At 42.7% G+C, this 27,530-nt stretch overlaps 5 protein-coding genes across 7 annotated transcripts; 3 read left to right on the top strand and 2 right to left on the bottom strand.

The window, feature by feature from the left end:
- Window positions 1-345: 345 nt before the first annotated feature.
- Window positions 346-3,842, top strand: mif4gdb (MIF4G domain containing b). 2 transcript variants are annotated; one of them, XM_052048274.1, is made up of 7 exons: window positions 351-505; window positions 789-850; window positions 1,232-1,312; window positions 1,380-1,489; window positions 2,129-2,284; window positions 2,777-2,869; window positions 3,149-3,842. In XM_052048274.1, the coding sequence occupies exons 1-7, from the start codon at window positions 444-446 to the stop codon at window positions 3,374-3,376; spliced, it is 792 nt and encodes a 263-aa protein (XP_051904234.1). In that variant the 5' UTR covers window positions 351-443; the 3' UTR covers window positions 3,377-3,842. The 2 variants fall into 2 exon arrangements, with proteins under 2 accessions (XP_051904235.1, XP_051904234.1); XM_052048275.1 differs by lacking the exon at window positions 789-850 and having other exon boundaries at window positions 346-505.
- Window positions 3,843-4,073: 231 nt separating this feature from the next.
- mrps7 (mitochondrial ribosomal protein S7) lies at window positions 4,074-5,997 on the bottom strand. Its single transcript, XM_052048705.1, has 5 exons — window positions 5,820-5,997; window positions 5,201-5,392; window positions 4,868-4,931; window positions 4,580-4,747; window positions 4,074-4,390 (listed from the first exon to the last, which is right to left on the bottom strand). The coding sequence occupies exons 1-5, from the start codon at window positions 5,861-5,863 to the stop codon at window positions 4,169-4,171; spliced, it is 690 nt and encodes a 229-aa protein (XP_051904665.1). The 5' UTR covers window positions 5,864-5,997; the 3' UTR covers window positions 4,074-4,168.
- On the top strand, window positions 5,986-15,467 carry gga3b (golgi associated, gamma adaptin ear containing, ARF binding protein 3b). 2 transcript variants are annotated; one of them, XM_052048691.1, is made up of 17 exons: window positions 5,986-6,136; window positions 6,437-6,521; window positions 6,617-6,692; window positions 6,769-6,867; window positions 8,738-8,861; window positions 8,925-9,028; window positions 9,177-9,257; window positions 9,473-9,610; window positions 9,692-9,773; window positions 9,931-10,047; window positions 10,990-11,253; window positions 11,329-11,414; window positions 12,152-12,276; window positions 12,777-13,048; window positions 13,205-13,374; window positions 13,925-14,035; window positions 14,137-15,467. In XM_052048691.1, the coding sequence occupies exons 1-17, from the start codon at window positions 6,004-6,006 to the stop codon at window positions 14,245-14,247; spliced, it is 2,178 nt and encodes a 725-aa protein (XP_051904651.1). In that variant the 5' UTR covers window positions 5,986-6,003; the 3' UTR covers window positions 14,248-15,467. The 2 variants fall into 2 exon arrangements, 1 of the variants encoding a protein (XP_051904651.1); XR_007959422.1 differs by having other exon boundaries at window positions 13,205-14,035; window positions 14,137-14,183.
- Window positions 15,468-15,497: 30 nt separating this feature from the next.
- On the bottom strand, window positions 15,498-22,120 carry nup85 (nucleoporin 85). Its single transcript, XM_052048693.1, has 19 exons — window positions 21,673-22,120; window positions 21,399-21,489; window positions 21,049-21,205; window positions 20,908-20,978; window positions 20,778-20,821; window positions 20,591-20,654; window positions 20,384-20,505; window positions 20,185-20,319; window positions 18,979-19,101; window positions 18,721-18,852; window positions 18,529-18,635; window positions 18,216-18,299; window positions 18,060-18,125; window positions 17,350-17,501; window positions 17,099-17,216; window positions 16,909-17,009; window positions 16,555-16,706; window positions 15,765-15,878; window positions 15,498-15,671 (listed from the first exon to the last, which is right to left on the bottom strand). The coding sequence occupies exons 1-19, from the start codon at window positions 21,703-21,705 to the stop codon at window positions 15,573-15,575; spliced, it is 1,965 nt and encodes a 654-aa protein (XP_051904653.1). The 5' UTR covers window positions 21,706-22,120; the 3' UTR covers window positions 15,498-15,572.
- Window positions 22,121-22,260: 140 nt separating this feature from the next.
- Window positions 22,261-27,241, top strand: LOC127589517 (small ubiquitin-related modifier 2-like). Its single transcript, XM_052048710.1, has 4 exons — window positions 22,261-22,429; window positions 23,949-24,080; window positions 24,696-24,767; window positions 26,660-27,241. The coding sequence occupies exons 1-4, from the start codon at window positions 22,409-22,411 to the stop codon at window positions 26,720-26,722; spliced, it is 288 nt and encodes a 95-aa protein (XP_051904670.1). The 5' UTR covers window positions 22,261-22,408; the 3' UTR covers window positions 26,723-27,241.
- The last annotated feature ends 289 nt before the right edge of the window (window positions 27,242-27,530 follow it).

Below are 27,530 nucleotides of genomic sequence, written 5' to 3'. Positions count from 1 at the left end.
AGCTGATTAATCGAATATTTTTTTTTCTAGTTAGTTATATCGACAAAATAAATCTTATTGAATTGTAAAATTGAACATGTTGTGAATTAAAATAATAACAATTACAATAGAGACACAGCCCGACTAATGAGTGTGGTTGGGATCTATATCAAAGAGACTTATCTAACATAAATGAAAATTGTGTTTAAAATGACGATATAGTAAGATAATCAACTTCTAATACGTACAGAAAAATGCTAAGACCAAACATAATTTGAAGGAGAAGGGGGATCTTCTCACCCCAAGGCAGAAACGACGAGTTTCTCTCATTGAGCCAACCCTGTGATGGGGAATTGTCTTGTGTTGTTATTGTATCTTTGAAAGACTACGCTTACCTATGCGAGTGGACATGTACTCTCTTGTGGCTATATTTCATCTTTGAATGCCTTCAGCACGCCATACCTATGCAAGTGAAAACGCGAAGACTCTTCAATTCACGTTACGATTCGCGTAGCATTTTCAAAATGTAAGTAATATCAACCAGATATTTTCATAACTCAACATTTAACTCTTCTTGCGTTAAACTTAACTTCTACTTGTTGACTATGAGCAGAGAAGCTAGCTTGCTAGCATCACGTTCGTTTTAAATGTAAAAACAAACACTTGTTTTTACCCGACTGCCAGGAACTGATTTCTTAATCGGCCAAACGTGCTTTTGGGGGGTGTGGGGGATTAATAACCTCTTTATTTAACGCACTGCGACGTTAATGTGACCCAAGTTTACACATGTTAATCCTTGTGCTCTGCAGCCAACTTGATGACACCACAGGATTTTGGAGCTATTGTTGTCTATGCCTGCTAAATAGTTTAGGTAGGAGTATTTCGTTTTAGTTTATCTTGTGGACTTCCCATTTCACAAGCACGGGCACATAGAAGCACATTTAATTCCTTATATATATATATATGTATTATATAGTGGAATACAATACATGCTGATTTATATAACACTTTCACAACAGCGGCAGCTGTAACCAAGCGCTTAACAAAACAGTTAATATAAAGTAAAATAATAAACATAACATAAAACACGGGCAGTCGTGCAGTCCTAACCACTTTTCCGTCACAAGCTTTGTGTTTGAAGCAGTTTGAGATGAAAGGGATGAAACGGAATCGAATACAAAACAAAAATCCCAATAGAGTAAAGGCTTTTGGAAGTAGAGTTTGTGATTGCATTCAGTGATGTTCTCTGCAGCTATGGAAAACTCTCCCGAAGACTACAGGATCCAGTCATTTGACCTGCAAACTCAAATGTTGCTCAAAACAGCCTTGAAAGGTCAGTTCAATACATGAATATTCCCAAAAGTGTGTCAATGGTTTCAAATATGTTAATCATCCTCCAGATCCAGGCTCAGTGAATCTGGAGAAGGTGTCCAACATCATTGTGGATCAGTCACTGAAGGACCAGGTGTTCAGCAAGGAGGCAGGACGCATCTGCTACACTATTGCGCAGGTGCTTGTGATGTCAGGAGTCACTATCAGTGGCCAGCGGTGTGTTTATTTACACAATTGCTGCAACTGTTTTCATCTGAAAATCCTTTTTTTCACCCATGACCAGGCAATCTTGTGATGTAGTAAACATGTTCACATTAAGAGGTCAATTCAAGATCAGAATTTCCTTCAAAGGTTCCCTTCAGACCTTCCACGAAACCTTGCATATTGATGCAGAGGACCAATGACCGACTTGTTTACCCCCCACCCCTCCCCTCCTATTTTATGTATGCGGATATTTGCTCATTCCCATCATTTTTATTATTGTTATTCTATTAACAGCATGTCAAAATTTATTTATTTATTGTGATCTGGAATGTTGTGTGGTAAGAGTGTGCGAATGGGTGGTGTGTTTGGGTGGAGTACGGCAATTTCCATTGTATGATCTTTCATTCAGGGACATTCTTTGTTTCACCTGTTGGTACTTGTTCGAAAGGTTTCTTTTTATTATTGTTGTCTCCCATACATGGAAAAGGTCAATACAAATATTTGACCCCAAAAAAAGTTCTCTCCAAATTCAGTGGCAGCGAGTACCGAGCATCTATAAGGGGTGAAGCATTTTGATTTGCATTCTCTAATGAAAATCTCATTTGTGGCTCAGGCGGAGGCCAAGCAGAACAACGGCAGCGTGTTCAGGAGGAACTTGCTGAACAGGCTCCAACAGGAGTTCAAGGAACGAGAGGGGACTCGAGCTCGTTCCCTGCAGGAGTGGGTCTGCTTCGTCACCTTCATCTGTAACATCTATGACTACCTCAAAGTGAGCATGGAAACACCGTACGATCTGTTTTTCGGCGTTGCGCCCAAATTTCATTGTGTCCGCACCACACAAGGAGAAAACTTTCTCTTCTATACCCCTAAACTCCATTGCAATTAAAAGCGTTCATAATTTTACAACTGAAAATTCATAAATTGTCAAAGGGAAAAGTGATTTTCAAGAACAAATCTGTTGGGATAAAAGCAAGTCTTCCAAGAATAAAGTTATAATTTTTCAAAATGGTTTTAATATTACAACATTAAAGTCAACGTTTCACAACCACTACCATTCTGTTCTTGCGATCGTAAGTCTCAAGAACAGAATTCTCGAAAGTCCTAAGAGTGTTGTAAGAGAATAGAAGCTTTTAATCTGGCCAAAGGTCGGCAGGAGCTATTATGTTCATATTTGTTTTTTTAGCACGCCAGTCCCCATATGCAAGTATGCACGTTTTTCCAAAGCATCCCGTTTAATTGTAATTTTTGTCATGCCGCGCAGGTGAACAACATGCCCATGGTGGCGCTGGTCCATCCTGTGTACGACTGTCTGATGAGGCTGGCGCAACCCGATGCTCTGATGAATGAGGAGGAGGTGAGCAAGACCACGCTCTATTTAGGCTAGTATGCTAGATAAGGTATGAATGTGGCCTGTTTGTGTTGAATAATTTAACTGCCTTGAATTCAGTCGTCTGTGTAACATTGGTTCATGATTACGTACATGTTTTATGTGTGGTGTTGATGCTTTATGATCCTGTTTTCATTGCTTTGCTGCCTTCTATCAGCATCCAAATGCCATGACAATTATTTGTAGATTTTTGCATGTCATTGCACTGTACTCGCCTCTAGCTTCGGTGCGTCTTCCCTCACTCAGGTGGACTGTCTGGTGCTGCAGCTCCACCGCATCGGGGAGCAGTTGGAGAAGTCCAGCAGCCAGCGCATGGACGAGCTTTTCTACCTGCTGCGCGATGGCTTCCTGCTCCAGGAGGGTCTCACCTCCATGGCCCGCCTGCTGCTGCTGGAGATCCTGGAATTCAGGGCGGGGGGCTGGGTGCTCAGCGGCACGGCGCACAGATATTATTATAGCGAAATTGCAGACTGAATGTGGCAAAGGGGGTGTGGAGTTTTTTTGGGGGTGGGGGGGGGAGATACACCAGCAATTTTCGTGATGGACATCAAAAATGTGCAATTGATCCTGAGAGTGAAATACCTGAGGTTCGGTCACACCGCCTCCTTGGTTCTTATTTTTATTTATTTATTGTAGTTTTATATATTTTGAAGGAACTCCTTTTCATGAGAAAACATTTCAAAGTTAAAGTTGGGATATTCCTGATCAGACCGAAGTTGATCTGACCCATTTTCTGATGTGTGACAAATGGTGAAGAAAATAGAAATATCTGTTGCAGTTTTGAGAGCTAGTTTGTCATTAAAAAGATGCATTGCAGTTCTGCCAGTTGGTAAATAAGGAGTGTGTATAGCTGTTATGGTTTTATTCAAGGGAAGATTAATATGTGTATACTGTTATTGTATTTTGTATTTGTTCCAATAAAATCTTGGATTACAAAAAAGGTTTTGATATGGGTCTGACTTTTTCAAAGTGATACATGTCCACTTTTATTCAGATGCCTCAAAATTAATTTGAAAAGTTTTAAAAATTGACTTGGGGGGGCGTTGACTTGACAGTTTGAAAATAGGTGTAGGTGTGAATTATGTTGAATATACTGTAAGCACATTTTGTGCTTTTTTTCTGATGAACCAAGCCATCCCTGTAGTTCATATAGTTCATAACTCTTCAGCCCTTGAGTTTTATCAAGTTTATTATTTACAAAAGTTGCCATATGTCACCTTTCAATGTGAATAAGACAGTTGTCCCCCCACCCAGTCCTCTGCACTTCTACCACCAGCGGTAATGCGCGTATGCTCTGTTGGCTTCGGCCATCTTGTGGAGCTCGATCTTCTTCTTGAAGACATTGCCTTCCTTCATAGAAGCTGCCATCAGTTCCTGAGAGAGTTTTTCATACATGTGTGTGCGCCGGTGCTTATTTTCCCTGCACTCTGTGATCATCCATTTCATGGCAAGGAAGCGTCGCCTGTTGTCTGTAAGTGGCACCGGCACCTGAATGACAAGAGAATGGTGGTTTATTTTCATTTTCAAAATGGTTTTATTTGAAGCTTTTATGTGGCGTCTGGTGAATTTGGTATCATTTACTTCATCTGTATATGAGGGTCGGTGTGGGGATCTGATATTTATGAACAAAAATCTGAGTTTTTATTAGTTAATTTGTTTTATGCAACTGAAACTTACCTGGTAGTACTTTCCACCTTTCTGGATGCTGGTGAGACCAACGACAGGCTTACAGTTGTCTAAAGCTTGATGAAAGATGGCATAAGGGTTGCACTCAATCTCTTCTCTCTTTGCCTCTGGAGCTTTGTGGTACTTCTCCACCTGTTTCCTTTTAATAAGCTCCAATGTCTGAGAAAGGAGCAGGCACATTTTCAACGGACTTGAAAAAACTACCACAGTGAAAGGCCTCCTCAGTCTGCCATCTACTGAAGTCTCTGAAGTTGTGAGTAAATACCAATGTGTTCGTACCTCTGTCATGATCTCCCTTGCCAAAACTTTGTTTCCATGCTTCATCATCATGTTGATGAACTTACTGGAAAACCAAAGATAAAACGATCAACAACTCCACACTGCGTCTGTGTGTAATACGGAGAGTGGTGGGAAGTAGCCAAGTTTAAAAACATAATTATTGTACTTCAGTAATTTTTTTTAGGTATCCATTCTAAAGTAATTGCTTTACCAATGACTTTTTAGTTTGTGTCTCCATCAAGTCAAACAAAACAAGCAAAAACATTTGCACTTTTACTGAAGTAGTTTTGCCATCTCTGGTTATTGAAACATTCTAGGATGTATTTGAGATACCTGATGACAGGATCATGGAAAACTGAGCTGGTGACGCTGTTCTTGGCCGCCTTGATGGGCCTGAGAGCCTTCAGCGACTTCTCTTCCTTCTCCTCATCGCTGAGTTCCGTCTCTGGTTTGTCATAAACCTCTTTCCTCACCTCTGGCTCCAGATAGTATGGATTGTATCTGCTCCATCGCATCGCCAAGACCCTGGAAACACAAAACATTCATTCATAGTCATCTTATCAGACAGTTATAACAATTTGTAATGCATTTTAGTTATATGAAGTCTATTGGTATCATCATCAGGTTAATAATACTGTAAATTCGTATGTGTAATGATGGGGAGAGTAAAAGACTATCAGCATAAACGTGAAGTTCAAGATATTATTGGACTTAACATATAGTGGTCATGTTCAAACAAATATACAAATGTATGCGAGGAAAGAAAAAAAACGCAATTACAGGTACAAAAAAAAAATCTGGCATAAACCCAGTCTACCTTGAACAGGAATTTAACGATGCAACGGAATTTCTCTACTCTGTCCATGTAGCTGTCCTTGATAGTGGATGGATGTAAAAACTTAATGCTTCATTCATTACTTATATCCTTTATAGTTATAAAATGCGACATTACCTGGGTGTCCAAGGTTTTAAAAGTCCAGAAATGGAAGTCGCCATGTTGAAAATGTCAGTACCCCGACAACACTCAGTTTAGTAGCTCGTGCAGCTGCCTTCTCAAAAAAAAAAACATATATCTTTCTAAATTTCAATATGAATACAAATTAAACAATACTGTATTTTAATTTGTATTTAACAGTATGTTGTTTTTTTTGCTTTGTATGGTATTAACAATGGCATTTTACTCGACTCTCGTTTACACGCTCGTGACATCTCGCGATGTTTTGATTACGATGGCGTATCAGGAAGGAGAGTCGCTTGAATCCTGGCTCAGTGAGTGATTTTTGCAAATTTATCAATTAAAAGACACCCGTAGTCGTGCAATTTCCAATGCCAGCGTTAAGACACAGTCAGTTATTTCATACAGTAGTTGTCAGCACTGCTTTCCGGCACTTTCGACGGCGTTGTGGTCGTGACTGGTCGATATGTACATCATTTCAGTCATCTGGGTGGAGGTCTTAAAATGTAGTGTCTTTTCAGTGTGTTAAGTCTGTTGAATTGACACAAGATTTGAATGGTGTGGTTGGACTGATGATCAATATGTAATTGTGTGAAAATGTACGTGTGTCTCAGATAAAGCCACCCATCCAACAAACAGACAAGAGGACTGGGAGTATATCATTGGCTTCTGTGACCAAGTCAACAAAGAACTGGAAGGGTTTGTTTTGTATTTACAACACGTCATTATTATTATTATTATTATTATCAACATCCCTTAGGGGAAAATATATAATTTGGAAATTCCTCTTGCAGCCCCCAAATTGCAATCCCACTACTGGTCCATAAGATCCACTCACCACAAGAATGGGAAGCTCTTCAGGCACTTACAGTAAGAAGAAAGAAAAAAAATCTTCATTGTAGCAGAAGCAACTTGATCTGTGTGAATTTATTGATTGTGTACGTAGGTGTTAGAGGCGTGCATGAAGAACTGCGGGAGCAGGTTTCATAACGAAGTTGGGAAATACCGATTTTTAAACGAGCTAATTAAAGTTGTGTCTCCAAAGGTAAGTTGTCTTAAGTGCCGTACGGTGCCCTCCGTTTATCTCGGATAATCCAATCCGGTCCTGAGAGCGCGAAGCGGAAATAAATAATAAATAAAGGGACCATTGAACAAAAACATAAAATGTGTTTAGTAGTATTACCCCTCCCATACAGTTCAAACACATCTAAACCTATTTCAACACATTAAGGAGTTTTCCTTCGCGCCTTTTCTCACACTCTGTCAAGAAACAGTAGACTGTCGTATTAATTCACTTTAAGGAAATGAAAAGATGGCTTGCCTGCACAGCTCTCCAAATATGAGACAAAGCCTACTCACTTCGAGCTCTTTGTCACTTCCGGCATAAAGTTTAACATAAAACTGACACACGAAATAAAAGAGCATTACACATTGTATATTTCAATACAATAACGTTTCGCCAACCCAAATCAATTCATCTAACCAAAGTCAGCAAGCTTAATGCTCACATGCAACTCTAGGGGAAAAATGAAGAGACCAGAGAAAGAGAAGACGTAAAGTTTTTCACAATTTATTATTTATTTGAGGGTTTAATACACTATGCAGAAATAACATAAAAAGAGTCAGATTTGCGTAAATCAGAACAAGCACGTCTGCTCACAATGAACGTTGAAGGAAGACGAGAGGAGTTGAAAGGCGTATTTGGGTATGCTCAGTTTGGTCGAAAACCAGTTTTCGGTCGTAATCTGAGGCGTAAAAATCTCGAATTTCCTGGTCGAAATCCGATTTGGTTAGAAAAGCGAGGTTTGACTGTATTTGTAATCGGGAGTTAGAGGTAAGATCGAGCCTATAAAATCAAGCCCAACACGGCCCGCGGGTATTAAAGCCCGACCCGGCCCGAGCCCGACCAATTAACTTGATTTGCAGTTATTTCATAGTTAGAAATTTCATAGGACTCGAGAGGAGGGGTGATTTATGATAACAAATTAAAGCCCGTCTTTTGTAACGAAATCAAAGTTAAACAAGACTGTAAAAACATTTACATCTTTTATATTTCTGTTTCTGCAGAGGGTACATTAACCGACAATTTTCCATCATTGACAGATTTTTTTTCAAGTGTTGACGGGAAAATGTAAGGCTGTCCGTCTTTTTAACGGGTTGAAAATTGGGCCATTAACCACAGCAGCAGTACGTCCGTAAGAATCTAGCGCGTCACTTTTAGAGAGAGAACAAGAGAGACAAAGAAGACCAAAGACGGGTGGATAATAGAAACAGGAAGGAGTTCTTTGAATTGTCATTGCAAGAGTACAGTACGTGTTGTGATGAGGCGACTTCTGTTTTTTTTCTGGGAACCACGGTCTCCTGTGGCCAAAACTATTCACGGCCTCAAAACGCCTCAGCGCACTAAACATATATTTATTAAAAAAAAGTCAGTGAGAGAGAAGCCAAGCCCGTCCCGACTCGAACCCGAAGCAATGATTGACATTTTAGGCCTGACCCGGGTCGGGCTCTGGATTGGGCTGCCCGATCTTACCTCTATTGGGAGTGATGTTGTCAGTAAAGAATGAAAGAAAAACAAATGTCAAAATCAGAGAAACTCATCATTTGGCTTTTTCGTCTTAATTTTTCCGCAGCTGTATAATGTGAAACGCCATAGATGGGCTAACCGACATTTGCCTCAATGCTCAAGTAACCTTCAAACAACTGATACTCTAACAAACAGTGCAGTACTCACAGATATTCTCTCTACTGTTTAGGAACGGGGATGATCAATAGCGCTTCGTTGGGCATCTTCACTGCCTCTTCACTGCCTCTTCTTAATTATGCTGCAACTCAAAATCCTGATACACCTGTCAAAACCTATGACAAAAAAATAAACAATGGCTAATTGTGTGCTCCATTTTGTCGATTTGCAGTACATGGGCGACAGTGCACCTGAGAAGGTGAAAAGAAAGATTGTCGAAATGCTGTACAGCTGGACCGTCGCCTTCCTCACTGAGCCCAAGATAAATGAAGCCTACCAAACATTGAGAAGACAAGGTTTGCTTTGGCACGATTTTGGATCTCGTCCTGTCTTTGTTTATGCCAACACTCTTCCCACAGGGCTGGTGACCCGAGATCCAGAGTTGCCGCCGGACCGGACTTTGATTCCCTCTCCGCCCACACGGCCGAAACATCCAGTGTTCGACAACGAGGACATGGGGAAGGTCTGCAAGGTTTTTTTTTGGGGGGGGGGGGGGTGTCATTCGGGTTTTTGGACAGTGTTGGTGGTGGAGTGAGTACGATGTAGTTGTCGCACACGGATGTATTTCCAAACAAGCCTTCTTTGTGTTTGCTTGAATGCAATGTCCGCAGCTCCTTGCTGAGCTTCTCCGCAGCAAAAACCCCGAAGACCTCCAGGAAGCCAACAGGTTAATCAAAAATATGGTGAAAGAGGTGAGAGACTTCCCTAGTCATTTCACAAAGCTAATTGATTCCACATTATCCTCACTATTATTTCACTATTCGTGCTTATTGTGACATTTTTGTTTGGTGGTGTGCCGGGGGGGTTTAATAATCAAGTTGCCTTGGATGAATAAAGGTTGAGAAACAATGTTTTGTTACCAGGCAGGGTGGTGAGCATTTTATTTATCCCCCCCCCCTCCCCCCAGGACGAGGTGCGCGTGCAGAAGGTGTCAAAGCGCAACAACACGCTGGAGGAGGTCAACATCAACGTCAAGCTCTTGACCGAGATGCTCTCCCACTACGACAAAGACACCTCGTCGGAGTCCGACAAGGAGATTATGAAGGTTGGTGTTTTGAAGCAAATGTGTCACAGTTACACCGAAAAGCGTCGCTGGGGGGAAAAAAATCGTTCTTCGCTGCCTTAGGAACTGTGCGAGCGCTGTGATCAGCTGAGACGGGCCGCTTTCAAAATGGCCACTGAGGCAGAGGACAACGACACCAGTTTAGGTTTGACTATATGTATATATTTTTTGAATCTGATGAAAGTGCAGAAATCGAGTTGAGACTCAGTCAAGTGTTGCGCTCCACGTTATGAACCAATCATCAATTCCACATAATCGATAAATTCTTAACGAAAAATGAATGAATGGCTTATTATGCTCAGGTGACATCCTGCAGGCTAGTGACGACCTTTCCAGAGTCATCAACTCCTACAAGAAAATAGTGGAGGGGTTGGCTGTCAACGGAGACGGCCAGGAGCCTCGTGGACACACACGCAGCGGTCAGATAATTCAGCGCAAACATACACACACACACTAATACACACAAAAAATATATATATATACACATTTATTTCAGTTACAGTATCTGTGAGTACTGTAAAAACAGTAGTGCAAAATCTCACACATGGAGAAATACCATTTACAGATCTGTGATGGAGTGGCTGCCCAACCAATACAATTTTTTTTAACTACATATCAAAGTGTAAAACAAACTTAAACAAAAATATGGTTACATTATGCAATACTGAATTGTCATCGGTCATACACATTCGACCGTTGGAAAAACATGAGCGTCAGATGGGGAGGGTGCGTCCGTCTTGACATCTGTTTGCAGCTCATCCTGTTTTTGCATCTATGTGTCTAAAGCACAGGAAAACCACAAAGATGCACGGCAACGAGCTTGCGTAGCAACCCTGAAAGATAGCGGGATAACGTGATACAAGTTAACGCCGTCAATCAAGGGTGTCAAACTCATTTTTGTCGCGGGCCACATTGTAGTTAGTTTCCCTTGGTCCTTAGGTCGTTACGAATTTTGGGAAACCATGTAAATGTTTAATCACCTCCACATATTACGTACACAGTGCATGACAAATGGATGGATAACTAGTTTTAAAATCAGAAGTCAAGAATGATGACTGTTATTGTGGACTACATGTGACAATTTGAAATTTGGGTTCAGATTTTGGGCGAGCATCATGGAACTTGACATGCTTGATTTGCTTTCGTGGGCCAGATATGGCCCCCGGGCCTTGACTTTGACACCTGTGCCATACAAATGACACACGCAAACATACACTAAACACACAAATGATAATCAACAAACAACACACCCACGTGTAAAAAACACAAGGTGTGCGCACACACAAACTAGGACCATAGGCAACAAAAACACACACACCTGCACCTCAAGCCATCCACATCTTGCAGTGTTTGTCCCCCAGATCTCCCAGAGACAACTGACACACTCATCGACTTGACCGTCACGGACCCGCCGAGTCCTCCTGGACCGGCAGCGGCACCGGCCCCCGTCCCGCTATCGGGCGCTCTCTCCGACATCTTGGGCCACTCATCCGTCCCCGCCCTGCCGCCGCCTCCCAATCAGCCGCCGGGCCCGCTGGCCGCTCTGGGAGGCAGCCCGGGTCACCCTCCGCCTGACACAGCCTGCGACGCACTCTCGCTTCTTGATCATGAGCTGCTGTCATTAGGTACTCAGTCAAATACTGTACGTCCCTTAAGTACAAAGCATTTTTTTTAATAAAAGCATTTTGTACATCCCACAGGACTAACTGATGACCACCCCGCATTACTGAGCAACCAGTCCAAAGCAAATCCAAACAAGGCATCCAATCAGTGGAGTTCCTTGCAGGTACAATATCTTGATGAGTCACAAATACTCTGGTTAGCTTAAGCACACAATAGGAGATGATGGTGCTCCTGTACTAGTCTACTCTTTGTCCTCACTTGTCAGCGTACTAGTTAAACAACCGGGCTTCCCTGGACAAGACAATTTGGCACCCCAGATGGGACCTTGAGTGCTTGACGGGGACACGGACAAGGACAGAGTTCTTTGTCTTTTTTTTTTTTTTGTGAAGAAGGTTGCGCAGTCCAATTCTCGTCCGTCTCCCCCTCAAGCAACCACTCGAGGTACCATCTGGGGTGCCAAATTGTCTTGTACAGGGAAGCCAAGACAACAAGTATGATTAAAAAAAGATGAGATTTATTTGAAAAAAACATGGAGAGACACCGTTCACAGATCTGTCAAGGGAGACGCCCCCCCCCCCCAACCTCCCGCGGGTTTTGAGCTCTCATTTAATCTTGTTGGGAGGTGGTGAAGGTCAGCACAATCAATTCGATGTCTAATTCCCATTACAATTCACTCTGAACATTTGTTCACCACTACTAGTGTCAGTTTGGCCCTTCCAGTGTCCAATTAGCTTACTCGTCAGTGACTGTGCTGCCCTAGAAATACTTAGCTCGGCTTGTTTCATGCAACAAACCTTTTGACGAGTAAGACATGGTTGTTGTACTAGCGCGCTGACTTGTCTTCCTAGTAAGGAAAAAATGATGCAGAACGAATGCTCAGAGGCTTTTACCTGTCTTCAGGCCCCTGCGACAAGTACAGATTTGTTTGGCGGTCCGGCGGCATTCTTGCCCCCAGCAGAAGCTGACGTTCCCTCACTCCAGAACCTTCAAGACCTGGCTCTCATGGGCTTCCCCAATCATAAGAGGTGCCATACAAAGAAGTACTGCTTGTTTTTAAAACTCCTCAAATTTAAAAAAAAAAAACTCCAACTTTTTATTTTTGTCTATTTCATCCAGAGCACATTAACTGTTTTTTTTTTCTTTTGGAAATTAACTTTTGTCACTTGTTTGATGACAACATTATTCTCTGAAAAACGACACTTTTTTATTTTTAACATTAAGTCCTAAAGTATTTAAAGAATTTTGGGTAATATTTCTATTTTAATTCTGCTAATATTGCAACTTTAACTTTGTAGAGTAAAATAGTAAATAACACTGGTCAACAGCAAATTTTGATGAAGAGATGGCTTTATGGGTACCAAAATGTATTTTTGACACGGATTTAAAAAATGTATTTACTGATTTAAGTGTTATAATTAATTTTAAGATTTTTAAGATCGACCTATAAAACCTTGTGCAATACGGATTCGACCATGCATTGGAATTTAAGTGTTGAATATATCGTGTGACTTTCCACATTTTCCAGTGGCACACCAATGGGAAGTTTTGGGGGACCCACAGTGGTTCCTCCTCCCACGGCCGGGTCGAGCTCCCCCTCTCCAGCATCTTTTATCCAGGGTGCTCTGCCCGTCTCTCCTGCCCTGAGCCACGCCAAAGCCCAGAACCTGGCCTCCGTCCCGGATAGCCCGCTCTTCCGCTCCCTGTCCCCGGCCCACCCTGCCGTCCAGGGAAGCCCCGCCAGAACTGCGCAGATGTCCCTAAGCAATGTGCATGTTCCTCTGGACTCCATCAGACCCAGTGAGGATTACACTTAAATAGTTTTTCCAAACAATACTCAAGTTCACATTCCCTTTGGGAAAATTGACGTGAATTGCCATGTAGTTTCCCTAACGATTTTTGCATCTCATTCGCTGTTTGTCATATCTGCTGGCTAACATGTCCTTCTTATTGTAGGTAAAGTGCTGCCGGTGACTGCCTACGACAAGGACGGTGTTCGGGTTCTGCTCAATTTTGCTTCCGATTCTCCCCCTGGCAGGCCTGATGTGTTGGTCATGGTGGTGTCCATGCTTAACACAGCGCCACTTCCTGTTCATGGGGTGGTACTGCAAGCTGCTGTACCAAAAGTAATACACTTGTGTGGACTGGCGACGTTTTATGTGTGTTCGCTTATTCACAGATGTTTTTTTAACCTATCCATTCATCCATTTTCTAATTCGCTTAACCTCACAAGGGTTGCGGGCATGCTGGAGCCAATCCCAGCTGACTTCGTGCGGCAGGCGGGGAACATCCTGAACTGGTTGCCAGCCAATCACAGGGCACACATAGACAAACAACCGTGCTCACAATTACACCTAGTGACAATTTAGAGAACCAATTATTATTATTATTATTACCATTATTCACTGAAAAACTACTTTTGCTGCTTTTATACTTTTTGAAGTGAAGGAAGGAGCTTCTGCGAATATAAAAGTAGTTGATATGGTATCATCTATTGTCATCAATACGCAATTCTAAACATATAGGGGCAATTTGCTGTAGTTCATTTTGGGCTCATCCAGAAATTTCACCCAAAGGCCAAATATCGCAAAATTTTTACATACAACACATAAAGGAAATACCGAAAGTGTTTTTTTTTCTTTTCAGTGAACCATCTTTTTTCTCCTCCTGTTCCAGTCAATGAAGGTGAAGCTACAGCCTCCTTCAGGAACAGAATTGGCCGCGTTTAACCCCATCCTACCTCCGGTCTCCATTACGCAGATCATGCTGCTGGCTAATCCAACAAGGGTGAGTCAACCCCACACGCGCCAATGTCACATTACTCGCCAATACAGAGAGGCTCACACGAGCTCCATTTTTGCTGACTCAAGTTGTTCGCGTATTTTCAGGAAAAGGTTCGCCTGCGCTACAAGCTGGCGTTCACGCTTGGGGATGTACTGTGCAACGAGGTGGGGGAGGTGGACCAGTTCCCACCGCCTGAGGCGTGGGGGCACTTATAAAAACACACGCATACACTTCACCAAGGAAACTAGTCTTTACGGAGACCTATCATCACAGCATAAAGACAGTTCGAACAACTCAACGTTTTAGTTGGTTTCGTGATACTTGAGGTTTTATTTAGGTATAGCTTTTGCGTTTTGTTTTTTTTTGTTTTGTTTTTTTTGCAGGTAACTAAAGATAAGCACTGATATGAAAACATTCATATTTAAAGGGGACATATGAAGGAAAATTGACTTTTTAATTGCTTGTATGCAAGTACAGTGTACCTAGACTTTTGAGTGCTCCAAAATGGTCAGTCTTGATCTTTGGGGTATTGCAATGAAAGTATGTCACAAACCTATTTAAAACCAAAATGTGTACATTTTCTTCTAATATAGTATCCTAAATATCTAATATCCGAAATAATTCTCCTAAATATGCGAGTTTTTTTTTTTTTTTTGGCCCTTCACGGCTTTTGATCTTGACTGCATTACATCTGAATGGGGGACAAAAATGAGCACATTTTCAGATTTGTAACTTGAAAATGAGTGTTAAATAAATCGGATCCTCGGAATTTGAGCATTTATTTGTATTTATTTACTGTTTAGACACATGTCATGTGGCAAATATTTTTACTTTTTAAAATATTGTTTGATATTTGTCACTGTGGAAGGATTAGACTTTCTAATAACCAAATGACTTGAGTTGTAACGCAGCTTTTGTTTCATTTGACGCTTGTTATTTAAGTTTGTTCTCATATGGATAATTTTTCCTCAACTATTCCTAGTATCGGGTCGTACGGTGATCCCTGCGGATTCAGTTTGGCAGATTGCTTGGCTGCATCTTGGCGCCAAGGAGCTATGTTGAAGTGAGTAGATGAGCTTCCTTTTTGGCAACAGTTGTGCTTTGTCGCAATGTTGTGGCATCTAGAAGCAGTTAGAAACCCTCACTACTAGCAGGGGTTTCTCTATACTTGCGGTGCGTTTTACTGTCAGTTAACAACACTGAACCTTGAAAATGTGAAATCAAATACAGTATATGGACATGAATTTAAAAATATTCAGCCGTGGAACCGCGTCATGGTGCTGACTCATCAGCCTCATTTGCATATGAGATGTACAGAAGCGAGTTTAAGTGTACATAATTCAGAACTACTGTATCGTCGTTTGTGAATACGTGACATTTACATTTGTACATTCAGTTTGTTTGCTGCATGAAATAAAGATTTTTGTGTGAATGGCAGCTGATGTGTCATTGAAGTACCACCGGGTTCATTGTAAAAAATGAGATTTTTGTTGGAAAGGATTATAAACAGTAGAAAAGAGTTGCTGCGCATAATGAGAGTTCACACTTCGACTGTGCCTTCGTTGACGATGGCCATGGCCAAGTTCCTGGCCAGGGCGAGTCTCAGGAGCTCCACTTTGGTCACCTCCAGGTCTTCCTCCTCAAATAGCAAAGACGCAAATGAGAATGAATATATGTCCAAATTTTAAACATGGAATGGTGTTAAGATTCGACACATTGAAGAGATGTGTACCTGCATGGGGGTGTCGGTCATGGAAGTGGCGGCAGAGGTGGTGGTGTTGCAGGAGGAAGTGAGTTCCTCCAAACAAAAGATGAGCTCGTAGGTTTGCTCTGATGTGAAGATGACCTGAAATGCATCAACACTAACCATTACATCAATTGATTTAGTTCCCTTTGCGCACAGTTTCAAACCCCGAGCGAGACACGGTATGCTGGGGTGCCGTTCTCTGCCCCCCATCGATAACGCCGGCCTCTCTGAAGCTCGCGCACATCTCGGGATGTGGGGATTTTCAAAGTCGGAAACCATCGATGGGAACCAACGGTAATTTCAGAGAATGAAACTGAATTTACAAAAGAAAGGTTAGCTCTTATTTTGAAAAATATCTGTAGAAGACATTTTTGCAATATCGCTGACATTTGGCCAAAATCTGTCACAATCTGGGATTTTTTTTGACACATCAGTCATATTCACATGTGTTAGTGGCCAATTTGTAGTGTTGAAAATGGCTTGCATTCTGTGACAGTCCAGTGAATGGTTGATGTCTTTTTTTTTGGGGGGGGGGCTGAAACGTGAGAATTTTTGGGGTACTCTAGGGGGGATGCAGTAATGATGAATTAATGGCACGTCATGTGTCTTGTTCACAGATCAAAGAGCAGGCTACTCTCCTTCACCCCTTCCAAGTCTACAGGTTTCTGAATGTCTCCTTGCGGGTCACCATAAGCATAGCCTTTCGCCCAATGCTACCAATATGTTCCACCTCTTTTGAAACCCATCTGGTATTTAAATGGTTTGCCTTACTCACCTCTTTTTGCTCAAGCAGCGGCAGGGCATCAGTCAGTAGCGTCATCCAGAAGCTCCTGGGCGCGATCTTGGCAGTCATCAAGGAGAGGAGAAGCTTGGCCGCCTCCCTGAAGCACTTCTCTCCGTACAACTTGTGGAACTCACGGTACTTTCCTTAAAAAAAAAAAAGATGAAAACAAAAAAACATGAATGGCGATCAATGGAATATCCGAGCAACAGGAGCGGAAAGTCAATTTGGAGGGAAACAGAAGTGAATACCTATGTAAGAAGAAGTAAGAGAAAACCAAATATGCACGTGGACTGCTAGTGATGCCAATCAAAACCACATCTGTTTATTTGTGTACTTGGTGCTTACCGAGAAAAGTGAGCCTGTCACTCAGCAGCATGGCCGGACCTAAATTGTCTATGAGGTCCAGATCGGAAAAGGACCCTCTGGAACAGTAATCCTGTAAAAACCTGAACACAAACATACACAGAGGCTGATTGGATAGGTTGATTGCAATCTGGACATTTTCTCCATCCGTCCTCTTGAGGCACAAACAAACCTTTCTGAAATTAAGGTGGCAAAGGCGGCGTCTTTGGCTCTGATGCTCCAGGAGAGGGCGGAACCCAGTCTGTTGTTCCTCAGAGCGCGCATGGCCATGATCTTACAAATACTACGCACTGCGTAAGAACAGAACAAAATGTCCGCACACCAATAGAGAGAGCCAATGTACCATTGATCGCTGCTTTTTGTGCATTGCAAGCGACAAAAGCATCTTGTAAAAGGGAGAAGGAACATCAAAAAAGATGCTACCTTGCTCTGACATCTGCCTTTGCTCACAGATCCTGAGCACCTTGAGGGCTTTGCGCTCTGTGTCTAAGGGGATGCGCTCCATCTGCAGTTCCAAGTAGACGCGGCCAAACTCCGGGCAGTGGTCAAAGTAGTCCACGGCCAACTGCCACAGACTGAACACAAGAATGCACTCGGGGTAAAACTCAAAGAATTTTGGGGAAAATCCGTCTGAAAAGGGAAAATAGAATGGATGAATTTTCAATTGTTTGCTTTGTGCTGCTAGCCAAAATTGAAGTTACGAGCAAGTTTCAGAAGTGCAGCTGCTTGAGTAAAAGGGGGAAAAAAAGAGTTACTTAGGTAGTATAATGGTATTTTAGTTGTATCTCTGTTAAGAGGGGGAAAAAAGATATTCAAGCCATCAAAAGCCTTTTCTCAGTCGTTTTTGTTTTTCAGTTTGACATTTCGTTTCACAAAAGAGCTCCACTCTGTAGTCAGAAACCCTTTTTTTCTTAAACCAACCCAAGTTCTAATGCCGATTGAAAAACAGAAAAGGCAACACGTTTTGTCTGGTGAAGGAAAATTCTTTCTTTTGGGAGGTTTGAGGCTTATATCGCGACAGACTCCGTGTGTCTTGAAAAATCTGCCAATATGTTCTAAAATGGCTGACAATATGGGGGGACTCTGCTTTGAAAGCGGCTGGCAGTCAGTGAGGTAAGAATTAAAGCCTCCACCTGTGGTGACTGAAGAGACCGGATGCATATTCCAACAGCAGAAACTCTCTCAAGTTGGAGCCAAAGCTAAAAAGACAAAAAAAAGGCGGCTCTGATGCATCTTTGCGTCAAATGTCACTTGATGCGACACGTCTCGTCGCTAGTTACGGTACTTACTGCAGATTGTGAGACTGGAGGAGTTGACAGTGGTCAAGTAGATCCGTCAGGTGGGCCACGAACCACCAATTGTTGAGGGCAATGCTGAGGGGACACACAAGGACGGAGGCTTGAGCAACAACAATGTGACTGTGTTCCGTTTGCGACTTCTCAAGATGTGTGCTAAATAGGCCGCTAAATAGAGGGCTAAGCTGTACTCGCATCACAATGAAACAGTACGGCCACCTGACTACATAAATCATGAGATTACTCCTGTAGATCGCGAATGAGGAGTGATTGCCAACGCACGGGGAGTTCCATGAATCAGCACTACCTGCAGTCCTTGATGACCTGATGGATGTCAAATTCAAAAGCGGCAAGTAAGATGCTGTCCAGGGCTTCTGGCACGCTCCTGGGGTCCAGAAACATGGTCATGCATGACTGCACAGAGCACACAGACACGTTAGACAGCAGAGATGATAGAAAGTGGCATGAGCAGCAAACGCCGGTGCTGTCGCGACTGTACATGAGCGTAGAAATGCAGCTCGGTGGCTTTGACGGTGGGGTGGCCATAGAGGAGCCTTGTGACCAGGAAGTGGTACCAGGTGCCCAAAAGTTCTTTATGTTCCAGCAAAGTGTCTTCATCTCCCACTAAGATCTAAAAATGACAGGAAATTCAACTGAAAAGAATTGACTTTGAAAGGCATGCAGCCAAAAACATGAATACTAACGTACAAACAGTAATTACACTTTATGAAATGCACTGTGCCGAGGGCGATCTTACCTTGGCTATGAGTTCTAGGTGTGGGTTGCTGGCAAAAGAGTTGTCCCGGAGGCAGCGGTCCACTTCTTCGTGCCAGTGTCTCCACTTGACGTCAAAATCTGTCGGTGTCTGGGTACCGCCGGGCTGAAGGTTGAAGATGACAATTTTCGCGTTTATTTCAATGGCGGTTGTGCCGCATTACAGCCTGGCTGTCAGATTTGCCCCACCGCATTTTTTTAATGGCCTAAGAATGCAAAAAGAAGTGTGCATGTAGTTATTATGTTAACTATATGCACAGTACACATGCATGCACCGGCGTTACGTATTCAGTTCAGGGTTTCAACAAAATGTAACCACCATTGCTTGTCCTCGGGTAAAGTTTTTGTTGGCCTTTTAAGCCAATGACATGCCTCTGAATTTGTTGGCATTGTGTTGGGTCTGAACAGTGACTGGATCATATTCACAAAGAGGACTGCTGGTGACGTCTGCTATGAGGGAGCGAGTGAGCTGGCGAGCCTTCCATCCACACCTTGTAAGTAAATATTTTCCCACCTAAAATAGGTCATTTGTAATATTTATGGTTATGGACATATTTACAGAATGTATCACACAGCACTACAGTGGCACAGAAGGAGTCACAAGTGCACTTTGTGCACAGCGCTGCAGTGGGAAAGAGGACCTCCAATCGCATAGCATTGTGAAGATGCATCTTCTTACACAAACATATTGATTTTATTGCTAGGTAGAAATTAGATCAGAGACGCCAAATATAGCATTAATATAGCTTAAAAAGGCGCTCCAGTGGTTACCGCGTTGACTTCACAGTGAGTGTAAGCAAGAATGGTTGTTCGTCTCTTTGTGCCCGGCGATTGGCTGGCAACCGGTTCAGGGTGTTCCCTGCCTCTTACCCGAAGACAACTGAGATAGGCTCCAGCACCCCCCCCCCCAACCCTTCTGAGGATAAAGCGGATCAGATTACTCCAAGACCATAAGAAGAACTGCTATGGGCGGCACTTTTCGATGCTGCATTTTTTTAAAATTCACCCCCGGGGGCAGTTTAAGTAGCAGGTCTTGGTACCCATCCCGACTCCCAAACTTGCTTCTAAACATTTATAGAGAGGGCGTCAATTATTCCTGTTTTCCACTGTTCGTGGCGGTGCTCAATCCAATACAGGCTTACTGTATGCGCTTTTGACAGTCATAACAGGACACAAAACAAGATCTTACATTATAGAAGGGCATCTTGCTAAGCAGGTTGTCCATCAGCTTGTACATATTCCTGGCAGCAGGTTGGAGAATGGCCTGCTTCACCAGCAACTGTCTGACTTCTTCCAAGCGGCCCTGCAGCACATAGCCCACCACCTGTGCAACACAATCGCATCATGAATGGACCTGATTTCACAAACAGCATGTGTGCATTACGTACCACGTCCCAGTAGTCACTGTGTTCGGCGGGACTCTCGCTTTGCAGCACGTGCGTCGCCTTCTCGTCCACGTCGCCCTTGTGTAATCTCACCCAGTCTAGCAGGTGGAGCAACAGGGCGCCCACTAAGGACACGAGCAGAAACGACAGAAAGGCTGGCTGTGAACTCCGAAAAGGGGAGAAAATAAATCAGTGCACAGTGACACTGACCAGCGTCAATGAAGAGGACTTCACATAGATTCCAGATCAGTTCAATGGCCAACAGGATTGACACCTGTTTAAACGGAACAAAAAGGTATAGCGTCATGCAAATGGTCAAATAGTAACTACACTTTTTCTGGTATTTTGTTTATTTAACAAATGTTCTGATTCATAGTGAATGGAAAAAAGTACACACCTGATTTCCATATTGTGTGCACACCGCAGAGTCTTTGGTATTAACTAATAAAAAAGCGAGATTATAACAAAACGTAAGATATCACTGAAGAACTGGTAACAATCCATAATCGTAGTAAGAAAATACAGACCTGCAACTTGTTGAAGCTCTTCTATACAGGCCCGTATTACAGATCTATAATTTTTACTAATGCTGACATATCTAAAGAGAAACAAAACGTGTTTGACGGAATGATTAAATGTGAACTGGATAAGTCTTGAGTTGAACTTACTGGGACTTCTTGTTCTTGATGGGGATTTCATCTTGGATTGTCTGCAGGCCAACAAAGATGTGGTGTGACTCGTTGAAGAGTTTGCGTAGAATGGGGGAGTGAATTTCCTCGTCTTTCCTGACCTGGTGGATGAAGGAGCTGCATGATCCCGAAGCGCCTGCGAACCGAGGGCACAACCAAGTAGGGAGAAGTTACCCCTAGAAGTGTTTCTGGCAACGCTGAGCATTGATATTAGCAAGAGTCCCGGAATATTTGTTGAATTAATTTATCCGTTTACACTAACTGCGATTTAACACGACTTGGAATGTGATCGAGGTGAGTAGACTCTTTCATATCCACTGAATACACACCAGATTGTTTGTAAAGGGTCTCATACACGAGGATATCTCCCGGACCACAGGCAAAACCCAAATGTTTCCCATGACTGGATATTGGAATATTCTGTGAGAAAACAAAAGTCATTACATGAGCACAATGGCAACAGCCACTTGCCATCTCTTAACATGAACCAGCACTCAATAAAACATATTTTGTGCGGTGCATGGTTGGAAAGGTTTGGCCGGAGGTTTACGTCTGGCGTTTTTAGCGAGGAAATTGCGAGAAAAACAGAGTGAAGTATCTTACTGTAATTATCGGGTCAACGTCGAACTCCTCCATCGCGGAATAATATCCCCAATACAATAAAATGTGAAATCGCAAATATATTGTGATAAATACGTATACATGAACTACAAATGTGACGGTTTAGCGCGCGCCAGTCCGACAGTGAAAGGTCCCTGTGTTGCCGCCTGATGATGTCACCACGGGGCTGCCCGTTCTCGTGCCCGATTTTCCATCTGCCTTCGTTTCGTATGTAATCTGCCCATTTTTACTGATAAATGGTCAAAACTACGTTAGGGGATTACAGTTTCCGCACCGGAAATTGAAGGGCATTCCATTTTGTACAGAAGTAAAGGATTTCGAACACAAAAATGACGAACATACGATGGCCGTTTGTACGTAGGCGGCTAACAAAGAGGGTGTTACATGCGACATCCGTTCGAACTGAGTGGGTCTTGTGTTCATTTGCGCTTTGATTTAGTGCATTTACCGCAATCTAAAAGCCAACAAAAGAATTACAACGACATGCGCGCTCACGCGGGGCCGAGAGTCTCTGTAACGCGCATCTTTACTCTCCCGCCCACGCCTGGTCTGGCGTCCACCCTCGTGACGTGCGGCGGCCAATTGGCGCTCACTGTGTCGTGCGCGCACCGGCTCGGGGCCGCGCACGCAGGGTTTGGAAACTTTTAGCGGGAACGAGCACGTGCGCGTACCCGTGTTCTTTGTGTGGCAGCAAAGGGAAAGCGCCAAAAGAGTGACCATGGCTGATGAGAAACCGAAGGTGAGTGCCACTACATCACGCCGCCTTCAAAGCCGATTTGAATCCAAAACGTGCGAGGCGCAGGGGCTCTTGCGAAGCGTGAATTTCCACGTGCTTTTTCTAAGTTTGCAAGCGACAAGTCAAGTCGTTGTACCGACTTGGATAGACCGGAAGGCTTGTGCACGCGCATTGTGGGGCGCGCGGCCGGCATTTTGTGCGTGAGTGCACAGCGCAGCCAACCGGCTGGTGTCACCCTCACTTCTTGCCTCCGATCAACAACGTTTACATCCTTCCAAATGTCGGATCGCTTTGAATGGAGAGAAATACTCGCGTGGTGGGAAGTAACGCGGTATAAATACTTTGTTACTGTATTTAGCTTTTGCATTATTCGGTACTTAATTAACGAAGTACGAATGCTTTGATACTGTGGGTAAGTATATCTTTCAGCTATCTACTTCAATAACTAGGAATGAATATTTTTTTCCTGAGCTTCATTTTCCAGGTATCTACTCTGAGTACTGATGTACAAATACTTGAGCAGGTTTTGCATGCTGAACTTGAGTCTTTTTAGGTTGACTTTTATTTTTACTTCCTCCATTTGAAAATGCAGATACAGTATGTACTTCTTACTCCTTAAGGTTGTGGATATTCTCATTCATCCAGATAATTTCTTTCTCAGGACATTGAATTGACGGCAACTGGACTGCTCCGGTTGTCTGAGATGATGTTTCGCCTCTCATCTGAGAGGGCTTCATCAGTTCAAGCAATAAGGCTTGTTTACTCCTTACTTTATCAAAATGCTATTGTTACTTTTTTCAACGGCATTGATGACACAGCGAGAAGACAAATTTACATACCATTGCAGAATTTTTAAACATGTAGAATTAAAAAACAAAACATGACAAGCCCATTTCAGGCATTTCAGAATAGCATATTCAGAAAATGTTAAGTTATTAGTCATATTTTCCAAAATAGTTCTGTTATTTCAAAAATAAGTATTTACATATGTAAGCTTAATTTTAAACAGGGTGATGTAAAGTTCGTCCTCCTTGAATGAGCTCTAAGAAGGCGGAAACAACAGGGACAGCAGCGACAGAGTTACATGAATCACAGAACATACTGGGCTACAGATTTGAGAGAAGCAAGATATTCTCATCTCTGCCCTTATTTAAGTTAATTGTTGCGATCTAAGAATGATTTGTGGCAAATGCTTGGTCTTCACAAATGTTTAAAAACAACACACGCACACACAGGAAAGATGATAATTTGGCACATGAGGGGCACTTTCAATCATCAATCACAGCTCACCTGTTTTCTGATGATGAGCTATGATTTATTGTTACCTGAGCAATTGTGATGTCATTTTCAATCGACAGCAACTGACAAAATGGCCGCTTTACCAAACTGTGACATAGGAGCGTCAATATTTAGCTCAACTGAGAAAGCCTTGCTGGCTGCGACATCCCACCACTTAAACATAACAATGTCTGGTTTTGTGTTTATTTATTTGTTAGTTTTTTCCCTGCTTGTCTCCCATTAGGAAGGAGTGAAGACTGAAGGTAATGAACACATCAACCTGAAGGTGGCAGGCCAGGATGGCTCCGTCGTGCAGTTCAAGATCAAAAGACACACTGCGCTCAGCAAACTCATGAAGGCCTACTGCGACAGACAGGTGAGCGCTTGACATAAGACAGGCGGGCCTTGAATTACAAGGGCCCCAATTTTAACGTTTTTCCACTTACACTCGATCGTATCGAGTTAAGTGGGGAACAAAAATGTGGGCATGTTTTCACTTTTAATGTGGCGTTTTGATCATGTTATCAGGTGACAGGGTGCATGAAAAGGTTAGACATTCGATAGTGCTTCCATTTGGCTCTGGGTTTGACCTGTGAAAGCTCCATTTGCTGTTAAGCAAATATGAAAACCAGAGAGCTGTCTTGGGTAGTAGAACAAACCCATTTTGAAGGTGATAGAAGAGGTCAATCAGAGCTATCGGTCAAACATTGGGCATAGCCAGTCCAACAATTTGCAATGTCCTGAAAAAGAAAATAACCTACAGTACTGCGCAACGGACATCCAACCAAGGGTACCAACAGCGGTTGATCACGGAACCATTGTGAGAGCGGTGAAGAAACATCTGAAGACAACAGTCCGTGACATCTTTGGCAACCTTTTTAGTGGCTCTTTCAGTGAACTTCAGTGACCTATATTATGTCTCGATGTAAAGTGAAGATGTATGCTTACAGTGTTTGTGTATGTGTTTGTGCGTGTGTGTGTGTTTCTCCAGGGACTGTCCATGAGGCAAATCCGGTTCAGGTTTGATGGACAGCCAATAAATGAGACAGACACGCCATCACAAGTAAGTTTAAGATCTTTAAAAAAAGCAATACGTCTTTCTAAAGGGGTGTTCACACAAGATTTGGTCCGGTGCTGCGCCGCGGCTGCCCCAGTCGAGCGTTCACACGTGCAAATTAGCTCCGGCGTAGCCCCAGAAAACGGCTTACATTGGAGCAAATTTGATCCACCTCAGGGAGGTGGTTTAAAATTTTGCTCCAGAGCAAAAATGCTCGTTTGCGAAGCAGCACTGATGTAAATTTGCACATATGAACGCAACTGGGTTAAATTTGCTCCAGAGCAACTGCTTGTGAAGAGTTGATTACGTACGGCGAGAATGCGTTGCTTTCGTGCTCTGTCGGACTTCCGTCATGTGTTTGTTTCATAACGACACAAGACTTGGCTGGTAACATCTTTCCTTTTGTAGGAGACTGGACTGTCGCGGAGATGTTTGTGTAGTTTGTTCCTTTGTTGTGTGTTCACAACCCCCCGCCCCCCATGTAATTTACTTTGTGATGTCCTCTCTTGATTTTCTGTTTGGCGCAATACATGTTTGCTTTTTTGAGTGTCATTGAAGACATTGTTGATTTACGTTTTCGGGGGTGGTCACTCTTGAGCAGAAGGCACGGAGACCGAGAAGGAGAAGGACGTGCCTGTCCAGTAGTCGCTTGAGTTGTGTATACGTTTTGCTCCGCTACAGAAACTGCCGTGTGAACGCATGTGGGGCTGCACCAACGCTGTGCCGGTGCTGACACGCTCGGCGGCTTTGTACGTGTAAACGCTCCACAAAATTTGCTGCGGTGTAAAATATATCGCAACAAAATACATCGATGCAGCGCCGGAGCAAATGTGTGCCGTGTGAACACCCCTTAAGAGGATCTAATGAAATTCGCCGTTGTGCTTCTGGAATCATCTCCACATGACTTAGTGTTGATGTATTCTCAGCTTTCATGTAAAGTTTTGGATGCGCGTTGTCCAGCATTTCACGCATTCTTTGCCATGTTCCCTCACAGGGATACTGAACTGAGTAATTCGTGATTTGAGGACAACATGTATCCAACGTCTCTCCAAGACTCATGATTTGCAAACATGCAGAATCTCAGATATTCTTAAATGGACAAAGGCGCTTGTGTTGGCAAAGTAGGGCAAGGGACAAGAAGAAGGCATGTATTTACAGTGCAGATCAAGACATTAGTTTGACTTGTTGTTTTTTTTTTTTTCGCCAACATGCTTAATTAGCTCCTTTGTAAAAAAATTAAAAATACCATATCTCCCTAGATAACATGACTGTATACGCAATTGTAGCGATTACCATGATTTGATTAAGACTAAGGCACTTATCAGAGGGAGGCCTTTATTCATAAACTTGTTTTTCACGCGAGGCCGTTTATGGTGCTTTGCGTTGTTAATTAGCAGGGGGTAGCAGAATTTCATGAGATAAAATATGATTCGTTGAACCCGGCGGTGTTTAAAATACACCATTCGAAACTCTGCCGATGATTCGATTCGTCAGCTAGGGGGGGAAAAACAGATTTTTGACAATTGTCAAGAATGTTTTTCAATGGGTGAACATAGAAGAAGGTCTGTGAGATTCAGGTTTGTCAATGCTGTAACGTAATGCGGTTCGTACTCCAACAGGAGTCGCACAAACAGCATGAAGCAAACAGACTCTCCCTCATATTTGGAGAAACTGAGAATCTTCTTTTTTTATTTTTTTGTTGCGTATTTTCTCACCTGTTGCAAACTTAAAAACGGTCAACTTAAGCTTTATAAATGCCTTGTGGCTTATGGTCGTGCATTAAATGAACAAAGGGAATATCCTCAACACAGCAGGGCTGGAAAGCAGATGTAACAAAAAAGTGCAATGTTTCTGACAAGGTAAAACACATTAAAATTGTTTCTGTTTCTTGTTCACAGTTGGAAATGGAAGACGAAGACACGATTGACGTGTTCCAACAACAGACAGGAGGCGTGATTTAATCAACTGGCCCTTGGTGTCATCTTTCCTCATTTAACCGAACCGCAGCCTGGTATATACATCATTCTCATCTTGTCCTATTGAGGTTTAAATGACTCTGCTGTACAGTATTTTCAGTCTTGGCCCTGTTACCTCTGTACTATTTGTACATGAACCAATCCAGATCGATGTTTCGGATTTAGGTCGTCAAATTGGACTGATTCTCGAATGAGTACTATAAGAACTTTGCCAATCACCAGGCTAGGTCCTGAGTTTTGCTAGTAAATTGGTTCTCAAGGTGAGCTATTTTCAAACTGTCTGTGATGTTCACACTACTTATAGAATGTGGTCACAAGGGGCCAAACTAACCACCTGCAAAATTGATTGTCATGATCAGGTCACTGTGCGTGCTGGCCACTCGGAGCATGTCAATAAATGTCTGGGCTTTATCAAACTGTTGAAATGGGCCTAAAACCTCACTTGTTGATCATATGAAAATTAATTTGATTATTATCCCTACATGGTGGCGAATCTGTGCACAATTGCTTTCAAAAATCCGTTAACTAGACCAAACGTCATTTGGGGTGGGGGGTAAAGGGATGGGGGATATTTTGCCCTCATGTAAACGATCTGTATTGTCTGTTAAGATACCTGTTGAAATAAAGCTGTTTGGATATCCTATATGATAAATTCTATAAATTGTATACTCGTGTCTTTTTTCTTCTTTTTATTTTTTGCTTTGGAAGCTGCCACCAACCACAGAGGTGAGTTCCGTGTTTTTCATCCAATGACAGATGAGTTATACCAGGTTCCGTCCAATCAAAGCCAGAC

The sequence above is a fragment of the Hippocampus zosterae genome, chromosome 17 (assembly GCF_025434085.1).
Source record: "Hippocampus zosterae strain Florida chromosome 17, ASM2543408v3, whole genome shotgun sequence".
In the NCBI taxonomy this organism is placed as follows: Eukaryota; Metazoa; Chordata; class Actinopteri; order Syngnathiformes; family Syngnathidae; genus Hippocampus; species Hippocampus zosterae.
This window is presented reverse-complemented; position numbering and strand designations above follow the sequence as displayed.